Source organism: Lytechinus pictus, chromosome 9 (genome assembly GCF_037042905.1).
Source record: "Lytechinus pictus isolate F3 Inbred chromosome 9, Lp3.0, whole genome shotgun sequence".
Classification (NCBI taxonomy): Eukaryota; Metazoa; Echinodermata; class Echinoidea; order Temnopleuroida; family Toxopneustidae; genus Lytechinus; species Lytechinus pictus.
In genome coordinates, this window is record NC_087253.1 from 24,634,273 (window position 1) to 24,650,756 (window position 16,484).

Below are 16,484 nucleotides of genomic sequence, written 5' to 3' on the forward strand. Positions count from 1 at the left end.
AAAAACCATCCGGAGGTTTGTAAACTCATCGGCATACACTAAGCATGCAAATTTCACACACTGAATTGATCGAACTTCTCCACCCCCCCCCCCCCCATCCTCTATTGTAATTACAATTATATTGCCGAATATTTATCAGCAATACTCAAATATAATCAGAGCCTATCTTGATGCTTATATAAATAATACATTCGATGATCATAAGATTATAATGTATACCGTTTCAATAATTGTTCAGTAAAACAGAATCGTTCGTTGAACATCGAGCATGAATTTACACCGTTTGTGAATCATTTCCCCTACCACGGGATTAAGATATAGGCCTATACAAGACAGTGTCAGAACATGCAGAATGAAATAAATTTTCTAGGAAAGCATTTGCAAGTTTTATAATATCCCTCGTTCCCAAGCAATAACTTTAAGTTTCATCTTTTTTTTAATTTTTTTCTTTAAGTCATGATTTCACAAAATAATGTCTCCACCATAGTTTCAATAAACTCTTCCCTCAGTAAGAACCATTAGGGTCTATATCGAAGGCTGGTAAGCTCTAAAAACTAAAAATAGTAAACAAGTTTTGGAGAGTCTGTAAGTAGCACAAAGGAGCTATGAATGGGAGGAGGCACTCATTAGCACCTGGCTAGCGTGACGTCATACCCACCTTTTGTTACGTCATAGCAGAGAATAACTTTGGTTTTCCGGTATAATTGTTCATGCGGTATAATAGCTTTAGAACCTTAATATTTACGCTCTTGGGATTTTGTTTAAATTATGGTTGAAGAAGTGAATTCAATCTTTGAGCTCAAACAATTGAGATGTTTTTCGTAATTTATCTTGATTCTCAACTTAAGTTAAAGGGTGTCTTGTTTTACTATTATTTCCACAACCTTACAAATTTCAGAGACATCCTATCACTCATTTTGTGATGATAAAATCCACAAGTAATTCGATGAAATGCCCCAACAAATTTCCTCTAAATCAGTAAATGCGAGCAAATTGTCGCCCAATTTTACTTTAATGGATGCGTAATATTACCAGCACGCGTCCTCTGACATCCCAATGGAAGGGGGAGGGCGATAGTAGATAATATAAACCGTTAATTTGAGCCAGACACAACAACCAATTCACGTAATTTCATTCGCGAAACAAGGTCAGATTTTATCACATGACATTGTCAGTGATAGAGGCTAGGCTTTTAAATTTCATTTAAATTAATGTGAGCAACGAATGCATCGGAACTGGTAGTCAAGTAGCTGTAGGAGTGAACGCGGACGGAGCAAGCTTGACATTGACAAGAGAAAGTTATTAAACGCCATGCGTCAATGTTTATTTAAAATGAAATTATTCACGAAGTGCGGCTTGCGTGTACTCAAACCGCGGCGCTCCCACGCCTTCACCGAACTATATTTACCATCCTCAAGTTTATGTAAACTGATAGCTGTTAGATGCACGGCGTTTTGTATATACGGTCGCGTTTTAACATGAAAAGATGAAGATCTTTCGATTCTTTAAAGTCTGTTCCTTTCATTTTTCATTCAAGGTCATCTTATTTTCCCGAGGGAGAGTTTAAAATCTTGAGGGCAGACAATCAGATGTCTTAAACACAAACCGCTTTATTCCTATGGGACAATCAATAGAGTAAACCGATGGTTTCTGCCTGTTTTGCTCATAAATTTTCTCTTTGCCGACTCCACGCTAGCAAAGTCACTTTACAGTACATCTCATATTGTGTAAAAAAAAAAAAAAAAAAAAATCGTGTTCCAACAACGTTTTTTTTTACATCTTCATCCATCTTGATAAAACTAGTTACATCTCTTCGTGTCTAAATCAATTACAATCCGATAATATTCAGTTTTTACATATAGTCCCACAGTGTAATGAAAACATGTCACTTTCCAATTTTGTTAATCTCAATTTACACCAACAGCTGGCGCTGATACACTTTTGGGAACATGATTCTGATCATTTTAAAACAAAAACATTTTGATGTCTGTGAATTAAAAGTTAGAGTCAATTAATATTTTGCATCAAATACATAAGAAATGCTGCATCAGTTGGTAAACGTTCATTTTTTTTCATATATTATCGGAGGAACATACTAGCTTATCATACGACCTTCGCCTTTGCGACCGATTCACAAGGCTAAACCGAATTCTCTTGCCATGTACTACGGCAATTACGTAACGAGTGCGCGTCTTTACGAGCTTGAAATTTACGAGGCACGCGTGCGTATGTTTCGCCCGACACGTTACGAGGGGAACTCCGAGCCTTTCTGTCTCCGATTGCGTAATTAATACAATGTAGGTTCCAAAAGGGAATATTCATAAAACATCAACATTCCTTCCGAAACTCAATGTCCAACCGTCCCTCTCTCGTTCTCTCTCTCTTTACTTTTTCTTTCTTCAAAAACTATTCTTCCTATAAAAGTAATCAATTTTCGATCAGTTTGAAATATTTGCATTTTTACCCATACAAGGTTTGTAATAACTTGCATATTCCTATATTTGCAACAAATGCTGCCCACTATAATCAATTACACGAAATCAACATTATAGAGTATACTGTGAAATTATACAAATGCAAGATGGTTGCCTTAATTGCCAAACACCGGTATCTCAACATGTTGGTGCATTCCTGACATAGCATCGAGATACCTGTGTTGCTTCCCTGCTACGAAGAGACACGCGGATCTTTGTGCGTTAATTAGGTCAGGAATTTCGCACCTTAGAACTTTCCCGCCAACGAGAGCAGTGTTATACCTCCGATCGTCTGCGTGCCTTCGCGAACTGCAATGCCACTGGTTTTATACATATCATTTAGATATTTATTATACAGCCTGCAGCTTATACCATTCCTTTATAATCATGTACAGTCTAATAGGCCTACATCCAGACATTTCATTTTATTAAAAGGTGCTACGAAAAATTTCTTCCCCATGAAGGCTTCTTTTCTTATTTTATTTCAAAATGTATAGGCCTACATTATTGTTATTATTTTTGTATAAAAAACGAAGCTCCTGACTATATACTGACAGTAAAAATGCTGTTTCAAATTTGTATACGCTGTTTCCTGAATGTTAAAATCAAGATTTTGAACACTTGCCACTGCTAAATAAGCCTATACTGTGTAGTTTATAGTATTGATAATATTGCATTTACAGTATACATATTTTAAACAGCGTTTTTTATTCTGTATAGCACCCCCCCCCCTCTATCTCATCGTCATTCTTTTCACTCCTCGCTACAAAGATGGAGAAAATAGGATGATACCCGGATTTCTTTGATCCACCACCATCTACCATTCTCTGCTTACAATTCAATTTCATCCCCGCCGCCCCGCGACCCGCTTTCATACGGTTCCCTGCCTCCGAAGCCCGCCCGACAGCTCCCCGAAGACAGGAACGTGAGATGATGAGCCTGTATGATGATACGCCGACATCTCGGCCGCATGTGCGCTCGCAAGACGAGGTGAAAAGGGAAGTTTTTAAAAGAGGACTTAAGGAAAGAGGAGGCGGAGATGAGAGATAATATGTCTGGAAGAAACGGAGATGGTGACACGAATTAAGGAAACTGTCATGTTGCGAAAAGTATACCAGCAGTCCGTTGTTGGCGCGGTTTTGTTTTTAGGTGTAACACTTCAACACTTTTTAGACCATTTCATTTTATGTTCTTCGCGCTTGCATTATCCATAGCCGCTTCTACCCCCCCCCCCCCATTCTCTCTCTCCTTCTCTCTCCCCCTCTCTCTTTCTTTCTCTCTTAGTCTGTAGCTAGGCTTACATAATAATTAACTAATTTGCCTAGGCTTTTATTGCAGCGACTTCAATTCAGGGGAAAAGAAAGTCTTTAAAATGCTCACGTTATGAACTCACACTTAAAAAAGGCAAAGTTCAGAAAATGGGATTCTAAAAAAAAGTAGACTGACAATATTTTCATCGAATACTAAAAAATGTTAATGCTTTGAAAACCAAAAGAAAAAATACTACTGCGATGCAAACGAGGAAATAACGTTACAACCCAGGTACTGTTTTTATCGCTATTTTATCCCATCATAACCCCAGGTTATTTCCACCTATATCCCCATCTTGATGAATGAGATGAAAATATTAACCGAATTCGAGGCTTATGTCCTCATCCTCTCCCCCTTTCTCTGGCGACAATCTTAGCAAGTCCTCGTAAATTGTGGGCTTAGCCGTCGGAATGTGCTGATCGGGGGAGCTTCGGCGCGATGACATGTCTCTGTATCGGTGGGCTGTTTAGCGAGGTGGGCGGAGGGCTGACATATGCATGCGGATGTGAATGGGAACAAGAGGGCAAAATAGGGAAGTGCTCCGTTGTGTTTATTTCACCATGGAAACCGTAATTGCAGATTTCATATATTTTGGGATAGTTCTGATGTTATCGGGGGTATAACAATTTACCTACGGACGTTAGTCTATCATTCGAAATTTAACAAAGGTGTAGTACATGACTTGTAATTGTATAGGCTTTGTGATCTGTAAATTATCAGCATAACACAATTTGAAACGTTTAATTTCCTTCTAAATGCACCTTTGAAAAGTCCAATGACTGACTTTTCCTTCCGTTTTTACAACGTGGTGTCCAAGAAATATCAAAACACTGAATGAATAGCCGTGTATATTTAATTTAGTATAGGTCTATTGTTATCGAAGACATTTTGGTAAAAAGAAATTTTGCGCTCGCCGATTTTTCGAGCTGAATTCATATATCTTAAGGCTAATTCGACGCGTTCTATTTGTGTCAAATTTGACACATTTTTCCACATTTGTATCGATTTCGTTATGGGAATTAATCGCGGCCAAGATCTCGCCCGTTTTTTGTCGGAGCATGCCTTTCTCAGCAGTGACGAGCGGGGCTGCTCCCCGGGGAATGCAGACTGATATTCCGTGATAAAACAATCTCAACATATGCTCAATCATACTCAAGTAACAATTATCCATTTTTTTTTCGGCTTAGCATCAGTATACTAGAAAAATGAATGTAATTTCATAATTAATACTGAGCAGTATGAAGCCCATGTTTTCAAGGAATCACCATGACTATAAATAAGTCAATGAACTATTATTTGTCTATTCTTTTAGCTTAGGCCCCAATTATTTCCTGTTTAGTTTTTTCCATAATTTCAGTACTGTTTACATTTTAATTTATGTAATTGCTAATGATTAATTTTGATCAATTTCAGTCATAAATTTATAAATATTGGGCTGATTTTTATGCAATTCTTTCTATTATATTGTTTTCTTACATGCTCCCCTCCCCCCTTTTTTGGGGGGTCTTTTCTTTAGTTTTTCAATCACATATCCCCCTCCCTTTTCTCTCGTTCTCCACATACTTCCCACCCTCTCCTCTCTACCCCCCCCCCCCTCCTACCACCACCGCACCGTGAACTTCTCGCTCGCCGCTCCCCGAAATTCGACCGACTTTCTTTTCTTTTTTCTTTTGGTCTTCTTTCGGACACCATTCTCTGTTACCCTATCGGAATCCCAAGGTTGCTTCAACCAGCTTCCTTCCCCGGTTCCTTTGTAGTCGCCGCCCGACGGAAAAAGAAAGAAAAAAAAGCTCACCATCGAGGTCTGGCGAGCTTATCCCCCCATCCCGCCGTCTTTAAATTTTGATTCGCTACATCTAGTGTTGACAAGGGCGTCCTATTTTTCATTTCCCCTGCCCCCCCCCCCCCCTCCAGTGTAATAGCTCATACGGCCCCACAGAAGAGCATTCTATTTTGGGGGTGATGGGCTAGATTCCACTCTTGTTATGATTTATGTCTGTTTAATACAATTTTTATACAGGGTTGGTTAAATTATGCACGTAACATGATAAAATATTATGTCTGGTGAAAACATATAGACATATGCACGGGTCCTTTTCTTCTTGTACATTTTGGTTTTCTTTCACCTTATTCATCTTTTTTTCTAAGATGAGATTGTTGACTAAATTGAATTATCCCTTGTCACCTCTCCTGTATCATCCTCCATACCATGGATTCATAAAAACAAAGGGCGGGGAATTCATGTAACATGACCAACTTGCAACCACTCTAAAAATTCCATGCACATCGCTCAGGATTTGTCAATTTCACAACACCATACTAACTAGAATCACACGAATATCAGGCATATACCACAATACCATACGTTGTATATTTTGTAAGTGGATGTAACTTACAAGAACATAACTGATAAGATTGCCACCCCTTAAAAAACACGGCTACTGACGAATAACCTCACCAAATTTGGTTAATGTTTCGATGAAAATCCTAACAAAAATACACCCTGGCCCCCAACATGCCCTCCCAGAAATTTCTCGAACGCATCGCAGCGATCGAGCACGTATCCCTTTTAATGTTTTTCTTCCCCTTAATGTCTCTTTGATGTTGACAAAGAGGTATCATGCCTTTGTTTTCCCATGTATCGGTCTGTTGTCGAAAAAAAAAAGTGAGACGAATTGGGGCGGCATATGGCGAGCTCTGCGTCTCGACGTGTAACATAAACACTTGTTTTCATGAGCAACAAACACATGCGAGAATGTCTGGGGTATCTACGGGATTGGGTTCTTTTGTTTCATGTCGGAGCACCTGTCCAGGAGTTTCCGATATCTCTCTCGCTGTCAGAGGAGAGGTGCTCCGATTTGAGGTTCGACGGAGAAAGGCGAAGCGCGCTCCGCAGGTGGAAAAGTTGTTTAGTTTCGATGCGTATCCTTTTCCACCGTCCACCAAACTCCTGCTACATCTACCTTCTCCTTACTTTCATTTCCATTTAATGTGCCCCTCCCACCCCATCTCTCACCTCTAGGATGTTACAATATCACCCCTTTCTCTCCTTTTCTTCATATAAAACTATGTGAATCTCCATGAAAAAACAAAGCTCTTCGCAGAAAGTCATCCCATACAGGCTAGAACGCGTCTCGTATCCATAGCAACCCAAGAAATTTCCCCCATTTTTTTTCATTATTACTCCGGACTTGCTCCCGAGTGATTTCTCTAAATCCGTCGCCAAGAAATACAATCTAACATTAATGGTGTGTATGTCACTCAGTGCGTTATCTCATTCCACTTTTTAGGAATCTTACCCCCCCCCCCCCTCCCTCTTTCCCTTTTTGTGATCGACTTGGTTCTTTTGTTTGGAAATGAAATTAGGTTAAAAACCGAAAACAAACTTGACTGTGAAAACGAGACGCGAAAGCTTTTAGCGAAATAAAAACACAGTTAAGTAGAATACTGTTTCAACAAATTCATCTACGTGCCGTATCGATGGGTGAAATAAATCGTCCTTTTATCATGTTTAAGTATGACTTATTTTTTATAAGATAGAACAGTATGTGTATTGTAGGGTAATATATCGAACCTTTCCCTTCCCCACAGCGAATAAAAATATCCATAAGTATTATACACTCTAAGAAAAAAAGGTTTACCCAATATTGAGTAAAATGGGAACATGCATGTTGGTTGGGTAGAAAGATTCAAATATTTTGTAAATTTTACGCAATGTTGCGTTGAAATTTACCCTTCAAACATGTGTTTTGCCCAATATTAAGGGGAAAAAATCACCCAGCAAACATGCATGTTCCCTTTCTACCCAATATTGGGTAAATTTTTACTCTACGCTTTTAGAGTGTATGAGCTTTAGTACACTGTTTAATCATGGATTAAAATATTGTGCGTTATATATTTTTTCGACCGGTATTGCAATATGTAGGTGGTTTGGTTCGGCAGGGAGGAAAGAAACAAAATACCTAGATATTTTTTAATCTTTCATATTGGTCTCCCACGAGAGCGTTTCTCTCAGCGGTTTCCACGCTGCATAGCCCGTGAAATGGGAAAAATTAGAAAACACTGACCCGATTTCTCCTTCTGCCCCCCCCCCCCCACACTTGGACACAACTTTTCCCTGTACCCCCCCCCCCCCCTTTCCAGCTCGTCTCCCTTGCCGCTCCCCCTTATCATTTTAATATTGACACTTTGATCTCTTATCTTCTTGTTCACTTTATATTACCTTTTCGTAGTCCATCTCCATTTCCATTTTAATCTTCTTCTAACGCTTATCTCTCTCTCTCTCTCTCTTCGTCACCCAACTCTCGAATTACTTTCTTTCTCTCTCTCTATTTTTTTTTTTTGGGGGGGGGGATTAGTGTTATTCTAAAGCTCTTGTGTGCAGCGCTATGGTGATTTTAAATAAAGATAAATAGCAAGGTACTGGGTACATTTCAATCAATATTCTCTGAAGAATGGAGAAACACTTTACGTCTCCAAAATTAGTCGGTACCAAAATCGATTTGGCACTTGGGCTTGGACGGTTAGAGGAATATATAGTGAGAGATGAACTACTATACTACATCGCCCACTTTCGAAGAGATACAGAGAGATGGGAGAGGGAAAAAATCACTTCGGAACATCTGCCCAAGCGCCCTCAAATAGAATAAATATTAAAAAGATATTTTACAAATGGCTTCGGGCATTTTGAATTAAACCTCCGCGACCTTTTCACGGCTCACTCTTCCCTCTTGGGACAGCCGAGCGGTGTTCTGTCGGCTTGCCAAGCCGAGCCTCTCCCGTTGTGACCCCAATACTTTCCGCTACACTATCAGTTCACCGTTTTATTTTTTTCTTTCGAGCTATCTCCCTTCTCTCCCTTCGATATTCATCTTCTATATTTCTTCCCTCCTCGCTCTTTTTATCCGCTCCTCCCTCACTCCTCTCTCTTTCTCTCTCTCTCTGTACTCTTTATAAGTCTTTTACAATAGAGCAGATTAACCGTGTTGATCATATCTTGAGTTCGTATTTCTTTTTATCATATTAAGCCCGAAACACTTTACGTGTGATTATCAACACCTAATGAACTATCGGTTTAATTATTTTAATGCCATCCCGAACTTGGAACAAAGCTGCTGTACAACATTATAGCATGTATAGCATATTCAGATAGCTGGCGCTATTGCTCTGCATGTGGCCGGTGACGTTAACGAATGATCGAGTCTTGGTTGAAAATTTAATCAATCTTGATTGAAATTTAATCAATCTTGATTGGAATTTAATCAATCTCGATTGAAATTTAAATCTTGATTTCATGTGACGATTTACAATCATCTTGATTTCCCCTTTCTTTCTCTCTCCTGATCCAGGTCTGGTTTCAGAACAGGCGAGCTAAGTGGAGGAAAAGGGAACGCTTCCAGCAGTTCCAGAACATGAGGGGCCTAGGACCAGGATCTGGTTACGAGATGCCCATAGCGCCACGCCCAGATGCTTACTCACAGGTGCGTAAGAGTTGGGTTTACACCCCTGTAACGCCTCTCCCGTTCCTCTCTCATTTCATTATTAACCCAAAGTGTTACTAGACCCCCCCCCCCCCCACACACACACACACACACACAATAAAACACGCTTGAGTCCCATTCCTATGTTCCTCTCTAGATCTGTATCTTTCTACCCTAAAATGATTTATATCGCCAAGTTTTCTTTTTTTCTACTCTGTAATCAGAATTTGTATCATTTATACGCATGTGATGTTGCGGTGTTATGTGAGTTATACTTTAACATTGTCCGTTGTTAGATTCAACGTTCAGGTGCTGTGATATAACAAACATTTCACTCTGTAATTATTATTAGACATACCCTTCTGTCAAAAAAGCAATATATATATAAATTCCGCTGCAGTGCTGTGTTTGTTTTGAGTAAAACACAATTATATTAGCTTGTGTAAAAATAACCCGCTGCCTAATTTTGTATACCTAAAATATATATATATATATATATATACTGCTGTGTTTATGTACAAGAAATTAGCGATAGACCAGTGTGACCCTTATGTAGCCAGCTAAGAGTGAAAAGTGTGCTTTGTAGAAATTAGTAGCTTACCCAACCACTTCACTTACCCCGCTATTATGTAAACAGGTCAATTCTCCTGGCTTCCATGTCCTTGGCGACTCACATCAACCCCCAGCTCCCGTTGAGGGCGCCATGCTCCGAATCTGTCGCAACCTGCAGAACCTCCGCCGGGAATTCGACTCGAGGAAGATCGGGTGCCACCCGTCCAGTTCGGTGGGAGGCACGCCCGGTACCAGTACCACCAACGAATCACAAGACACCAGTAACCACTCCTCAATGGTAAATGACCGTTTTCATGGTTACGCATCACCACCATCATCATTTCCTCTTCTAGGGCATCATCCTTGCATCTTTCAGTTCGTCCCATCATTCTTCATCATGCATTCTCACCCCTCCGCCCAATGTCGAAGGCTGCATTTCTCTCGGTTTTGGGGACTCTTTCATCTTCTTCACTTCATTATCAAATGACTTCCTCATGCTTTTTTTTAGATCACTCGATACCGATTCTGTAAGCAAAAAAAAAACATAAATAGAATGAAATAAAATGAATAAAGTCAAATAGAGGTACAAAAGTCCTTCACTAGAGCATTTCCATGATTTTCTTGTTAAAGGAGAAAGGCACGCAAGTGGAGCTTGATGTGGGAGAGCCAATCACGTCTCTGGTACTCTTATACACGTCATCAAATTCGAGTCAATTCAGAGATCGATGCGAGGCATATTTCGGAGAGGAATTTTAGCGCTTTTTAATTGGCGATTTCCATCTTGTATATTATTTTCGTTATTTTTAAATGGCCTAATGATAATCCCCAAATCATTACATTTCCATTGATATATAATAAGGCCATATGTTCAAAATCAATTTCTCCTTTAAGGCCTGTAAACCATTAGCCTTCTTTTCCTTGCTCTATTCAAAGTTCTCCAATTAGCATCTTGACAACGTATTTCATATTCATAAAGCCAAATCCCCTCTAATCACTTTCCTATTTTATTTGAATGATATCTGGTTATTTGAGCTTGCATCCAATTTCCCCTGATAACATACCACAACTAACGTCCCTAACTACACTTATCATGTCAGTCCGCTTTTTGAAAAATAATAGCATGCTTCAATATGTGTCTTTGCATGAAAATATTGTACTATATTAATTTGGGTTGTCCATGTTTAACCTGATTTGCATGTGCACGCGTTTGTTCAAGTAAAATATATTCCTTTTCAGTGTATTAGCCAATATTTGGAGTAATCAGCCATGGTTTTGGAAACGCTTTAATGTAATCTTGTCTTCGAAAATGTCATGTTCAAGAATGTTTAACGTGGCTAATTTTGTATTAAAAAGTTTAATGTCAGCCAAAATTTGATTTTGGAAAGTAATTTGCTGTATAGTTCCCAGTTGAACTTTGTTATACAAAGCCTTGAATGAAAATCATCTATAGTTGGATATTGAAAAATTTGGAGTAATTAGTTGTTGGTCTTAATATCAACAAAGATCATATTTTATTTTCAAATTTATTTATTCATATGAAATATCAATACTCGTCTTTCAAGTAATTTTTCTCTAATCAAATATTGTTTCTCTTCTTCCTTTGCATCCACAGATTCATCAATCGTCACCATGGGCAACGGCAGCAAACATGGCGTCACCCCTCGCGTCCTCCATGTCCCCGGTCGGTCAACAGCCCCAGATGCCCGGCCAGAACCCGATCAACAGCTGCATGGCACCGCAGTCAACACTCCCATCCTTTATGGGCGTCCCTGCCCATCAAATGAACAACACCGGGGTCATGAACCCTATGTCCAACATGACCTCGATGACCTCTATGCCTACCAGTATGCCGCCCTCATCGGGGACCGCACCGGTCAGCAGTCCGAGCTCGAACTTCATGTCCAGCGTCGGCGGCCTCAACGCCGCAGCGTACAACGGACAGTACACCGATATGCACCCGACCGTAGAGGGCGTCGGAGGCGTGGATCGTCGTACTAACAGCATCGCAGCACTCAGGCTCAGAGCAAAGGAACATAGTTCGGTCATGGGAATGATGAATGGTTACTCGTAAATACTTTATTAATAATAAATCATATTTGTTATTTTCACTCCGCGCGTGTGACGTCCACGACGATTGGAAGAGGACCTCTTAGGGCGAAACCAAATGGAATTTCCCATATGGAAAACTAGCGGACAGAAGGTCCTCGCTGCACGCACGCACCCTTATAACACGCAGAATTCCCTTGCATTATACCCTTTTTTCACAAACAAATGTGTATCAAGGACAAGCGTTGATTCAGATTGAATTTCCGCCCCCCTGAAATGAATGGTAACAACTTCTTCTATCAGATGACCATAATTTTTTTTACATTCAATTGGTGGGAAATATGGCACTTTATTACATTAAAATCATTAGAAACCATCCATAGTCAGGAATATGTATTGGGATAATGGGTTTGGGGGACATTTTTATAGTACCCGGGTGGATTATATCCGTCGTCACATCGGTGGGTGGTGGTATCATGAATTTCCGCCCAGATTACAATAAAGGGCACATTGTAAGGCAAATACTCATGAAAGAGCCATGGAGATTGGTTAATAAGGAAATAGGGCACTTTTATCATCAAATCAGAGGAGATTTTCTTTGTGATAGTGATGTCCGAAGAGCAAACCTACACTCGTGACGGGTCCATTATGTATACGAGGGGTGCATCCTAGCTTACCACTGCATAGCTAAGTCTGAAAATTAAGTTTTGCTTATTTCTTTCATTTTATAATGATGTTTAAATGTTCAAACAACGATAATTCATGAAAATTGACTCAAAATATTGCGAATCAACGCTGAAACATTATCTGTGTATACATTTTATCCCTCTGTAATGCTATTTCCCCCATAAAGCCGCAATGGAACATTCCGCACCACTAGTCATACGATGATCGCGAGGTCTGCAAACGTCGTCTGCTATGTTTTTACATGTCCGGTACACTGCATACAAGTTTTCGATATGCTCCAAGGGAAATGTGTTAATTGACCAATCCGAATGAATTCCCCAGAAAAATGAACTAAACAGAAAATGAAGACTTAATCAATGATAATTTCCATATTTTCTTATTAGCCTAAGCATAAACAAATTAATTGTGGAAACAATGAGATCAAACTTACCAAAGCATATTCTCAAGCCGATTTGGATACCAAATGGCAAGGGAATTGTTCATCTTTCTTTCAAAATCATGAGCACTTTTCAGGTTCGGCCAGGTTTCTTATGAAAGCAACTTCTATCCAGATACGGTATGGTGGAATATGTCCTGAATTTTAATCATGAGATTACAAGCTAAACAAATGAGACCAAAATTATACTTGTGTATACCAAAGTGAATTAAAATAATACAAAAAAATGATAGATAAGTTTATGATTGGGTATACATGGTATAAGAGCATTAGCCCGTTGTTGTTATGAAAAGTACTTAAATGTGTACATTCTTGTAAAGTACAATTCTCTCATAATTGATTTTTTTATATTGCCCCCCCACCCTGACCCTTCTCACTCTTGGGGACCACCCCCCCCCCCTTCTATGACCCCTCCCCCATCTTTAAGCAAATATGCTAAGGGATGTATTGAGAAGTACTTTGTTTAGCTAATCATTAATCTTTTTTCACCCTTAGAATATTGCAAGACCTAATAAACCATTCATTGTTGACTCTTTTTTGTACAAAATCATCATCCTAGTATGTGAATTCTATAGCAATAATTTATTACAAACAAAAAGCTTGAAAGCATAGAAGCAATAGATTTAGAACTGTATAGATGTGCAAAGGTATTGAGTTCTTGGCATGTGTTCTGGCTCTTTCCCGGGAACCCCTCAACGGATGAGGGAGGTGACGACTGACTTAGATGGAATTGAATGATGTAAAAAATGATAATGGATTTTTCCAATAAGGGGAAATGGACTAGGATGGTAAATAAAGGTGTATATATTTTAAATGTGAAAAGTGAAAAGGCATTATTGCATGGATGATTGTGTAAAAGGTGTCTGACGCAACATGCATGAAGACTATCTTGTTTGAAAGGTGGTAGTTTGAAGAGGATCAGATAAGGCAGTGGAAACTCAGTATAACGAGGTCTCCGTTATAACAAAGTTCTTGTTATATCACACCTGTGTTTCTCTTATACTGAGTTTTTACTGCAGCACTAAATGATGGGGTGTCCTTTAAGAAATGTTACTTCTTCAGGAATGATTACTCTCCCAGCAACTATTGGGGGAAATTTTCATATCTATAATTCATATTTCATACTTCAATTGCAAATGTTTTTCTTTATGCTCTTGTTTGCGTTCGGTATATGTTTTTTCAATCCTCTCAATGCCAGTTTCTTTTAAAAATTCATTGATTATTCTCGCAGATGAAGATTTTGGAATTAATGAAAAAAAATTGCTCCTTTTTTCCACAGTAAATGAAAAATTAATAGGACACCCCACGCAGAATGTATGAATGCTGATAGAGTCCATACCAAGTGTATTTGCTGAGTTAGAGCGTTAGCCTTATGTGTGTTTTAGCACAGTGAATGGTGTCTACCATTTGTTTTAATCTGTGAAATATTTGTATCGCATTTTTTTCCGGAAACAAATTGTAAGTCACCATCACGAATAAAAACCAGATCAAAATGTATTCATTGAAATTGTAGAAGTAGGAATAGGAATCATAGTGTTCTTGCAAATAGAGCTATTCCGTTGTGCTTGATCAGTTTTCGTCTCGATCTTCCACTCCTGATTCTACCGGGGTGGGGTTTGAGAAAAGGAAATAAAGTCATCACAACCAGAAAGCCGTCAAGTCTTGCCCTTTGTAGTTCATGTGACTTGTTTTATCATAATTTGGTTCAGTTTCAAGTCTAAGCTAAGTTGTAGTTGCGATGATCGGCTGGAGGGCTTACATCCGTAATACATTTTTAGACTCATTCCTTTCACATTTGCCATTCTTTTATTAGTATTGTGCCATCTTTTGCCAATAAAATCATTTGTTTACATCTTGCCAGCTACGGCAACCACATACCGTGAGTGTGCTAACGTGTGTTACTGAGTATTAAGTGTGCTAGGGATATATTTGATAGTGAGAATATATTTTGCACTTTTAACAGTGCTTGTTGAGGCCAATCTCCTTGTCCACCAATCAGAGATCGGATTCTAACTGTGTCAGGTCCGCTCAGTCACTAATGGACCAATAGAAACACCCGTTTCAACGGCTCTACAATGCACTTTTGATAGAAACACTTATTTAATGCGCACTTGGTGCTTGGTTGTGTCATCTATTGTTTTTTATTTATTAATTTTTCATTTGAATCAATTTGAATTAATTTGTGAATCCTGTCCGACGATTTTAAACCACAGAATCATTTGATATGTAAATTATGCAAGGCAAGTGTAGTTCTATTTTTATTATTATTGTTATTATTCACAAATAACAAAAATAGTATTCATGTTATATTGTCTAAATTCATTTTCAAGAGCATCTGAGTTTGCTTCTTTGAATTCATTATGCAAATATTTTGTGACGAATGTTCTTATTTCTTAATATCACCATGTCTCCCCTCTTGGTATTGTTTATAACTATTCGATTGTACAGATATTCGTATCATAATTTTGCTCTTATCGAGTTTGTTTTGTTATGTTTTTTATTGAAATGGAATTCTTTTATGGACCTCCAGTGCGGCAATAAAGTATATTGCTCGAGGAGGAGCGGGTAGATAACAAAGAAAGGCTGCATATATTATGTACATAGAAGGCCACACAGTACCTGTGTGTCGTGTGCGTCTTATACGAGTGATGAGTTTCAAAAGTCAAATTTCCAAACAGGGTCAAAGTTTTCTAAGCTTTTCTCAACGAAATATATCTATGACAATAACTTGATTTATTCTGGCAAGGGATTAGAAAGAAAAGTCTTGTCAGTATCATTAAGGATGGCATTATTCAACTATCAGCAATAAGAAGTTACTTTGCTAAATATGTGGTCATGAATTTTAGTAAGATCTTCACATTTGTATTGTTCCTTTTATTTTCTCAAATCAGCATCCTTCCAAAATGCCACCAGAATTATTTGAGTATTTAATTGTAGCAATAATTAGACCGTCACCATCCTGCCAAAGTTACAAAGTAAAAATTCAGTATTTGTATTCAAATTGATTATTTGTGTAATTTGATTGTGATGTTTACACCTTTGGTTTTCAGTGTTGGGTTTTTCTCTGTACATTTCCCTGTGAACTGTAGGTTCGATTTTCACATCCAAGAACAGAACTAATTTTCATGTTTTTGATGAAATTAGCATGAATATAATAATTGTACAGAAAAAAATGATGGTGATTTTTTTTTCTGTTTGTTTGTAAAGTTGAAGATAGAGTACAGAAGATGATATTATGTTTTTATGTACAGAAATGATCTCAATAAAGATTAATTGATGTCATTGACAATGTGAATTCTTTAAGGGTTTGAAGTTCTGTTATTTATGTTTCTTTGCATTGATATTCACATCGACATGTTGAGAGAAACGACGACAACGGTGATGATGATGATAATGATGATGACGAGGAGGAAGAGGATGGTGGTGGTGGTGGTGGTGATGATGATGATGATGATGATGATATTATGATGATGAGGGTGCATGGTAATGATGAGGGTG

The 16,484-nt window shown here is 38.5% G+C and overlaps 1 protein-coding gene across 1 annotated transcript; it reads left to right on the plus strand.

Annotated features, from left to right (window-relative positions):
- The first annotated feature begins 9,128 nt into the window (after nucleotides 1-9,128).
- LOC129268098 (uncharacterized) lies at nucleotides 9,129-16,281 on the plus strand. The gene is made up of 3 exons (XM_054905682.2): nucleotides 9,129-9,265; nucleotides 9,903-10,115; nucleotides 11,430-16,281. Exons 1-3 carry the CDS (start codon nucleotides 9,197-9,199, stop codon nucleotides 11,886-11,888), a joined length of 741 nt encoding a protein of 246 aa, XP_054761657.2. The 5' UTR covers nucleotides 9,129-9,196; the 3' UTR covers nucleotides 11,889-16,281.
- The last annotated feature ends 203 nt before the right edge of the window (nucleotides 16,282-16,484 follow it).

What these genes read in the sequence shown, in the direction of transcription:
- LOC129268098 (XM_054905682.2), top strand. Translation starts at nt 9,197, where the DNA reads ATGAGGGGCCTAGGACCAGGATCTGGTTACGAGATGCCCATAGCGCCA. An exon ending in GCCCAGATGCTTACTCACAG is followed by an intron (nt 9,266 to 9,902) that starts GTGCGTAAGAGT and finishes TTATGTAAACAG; the next exon opens with GTCAATTCTCCTGGCTTCCA. An exon ending in CCAGTAACCACTCCTCAATG is followed by an intron (nt 10,116 to 11,429) that starts GTAAATGACCGT and finishes TTGCATCCACAG; the next exon opens with ATTCATCAATCGTCACCATG.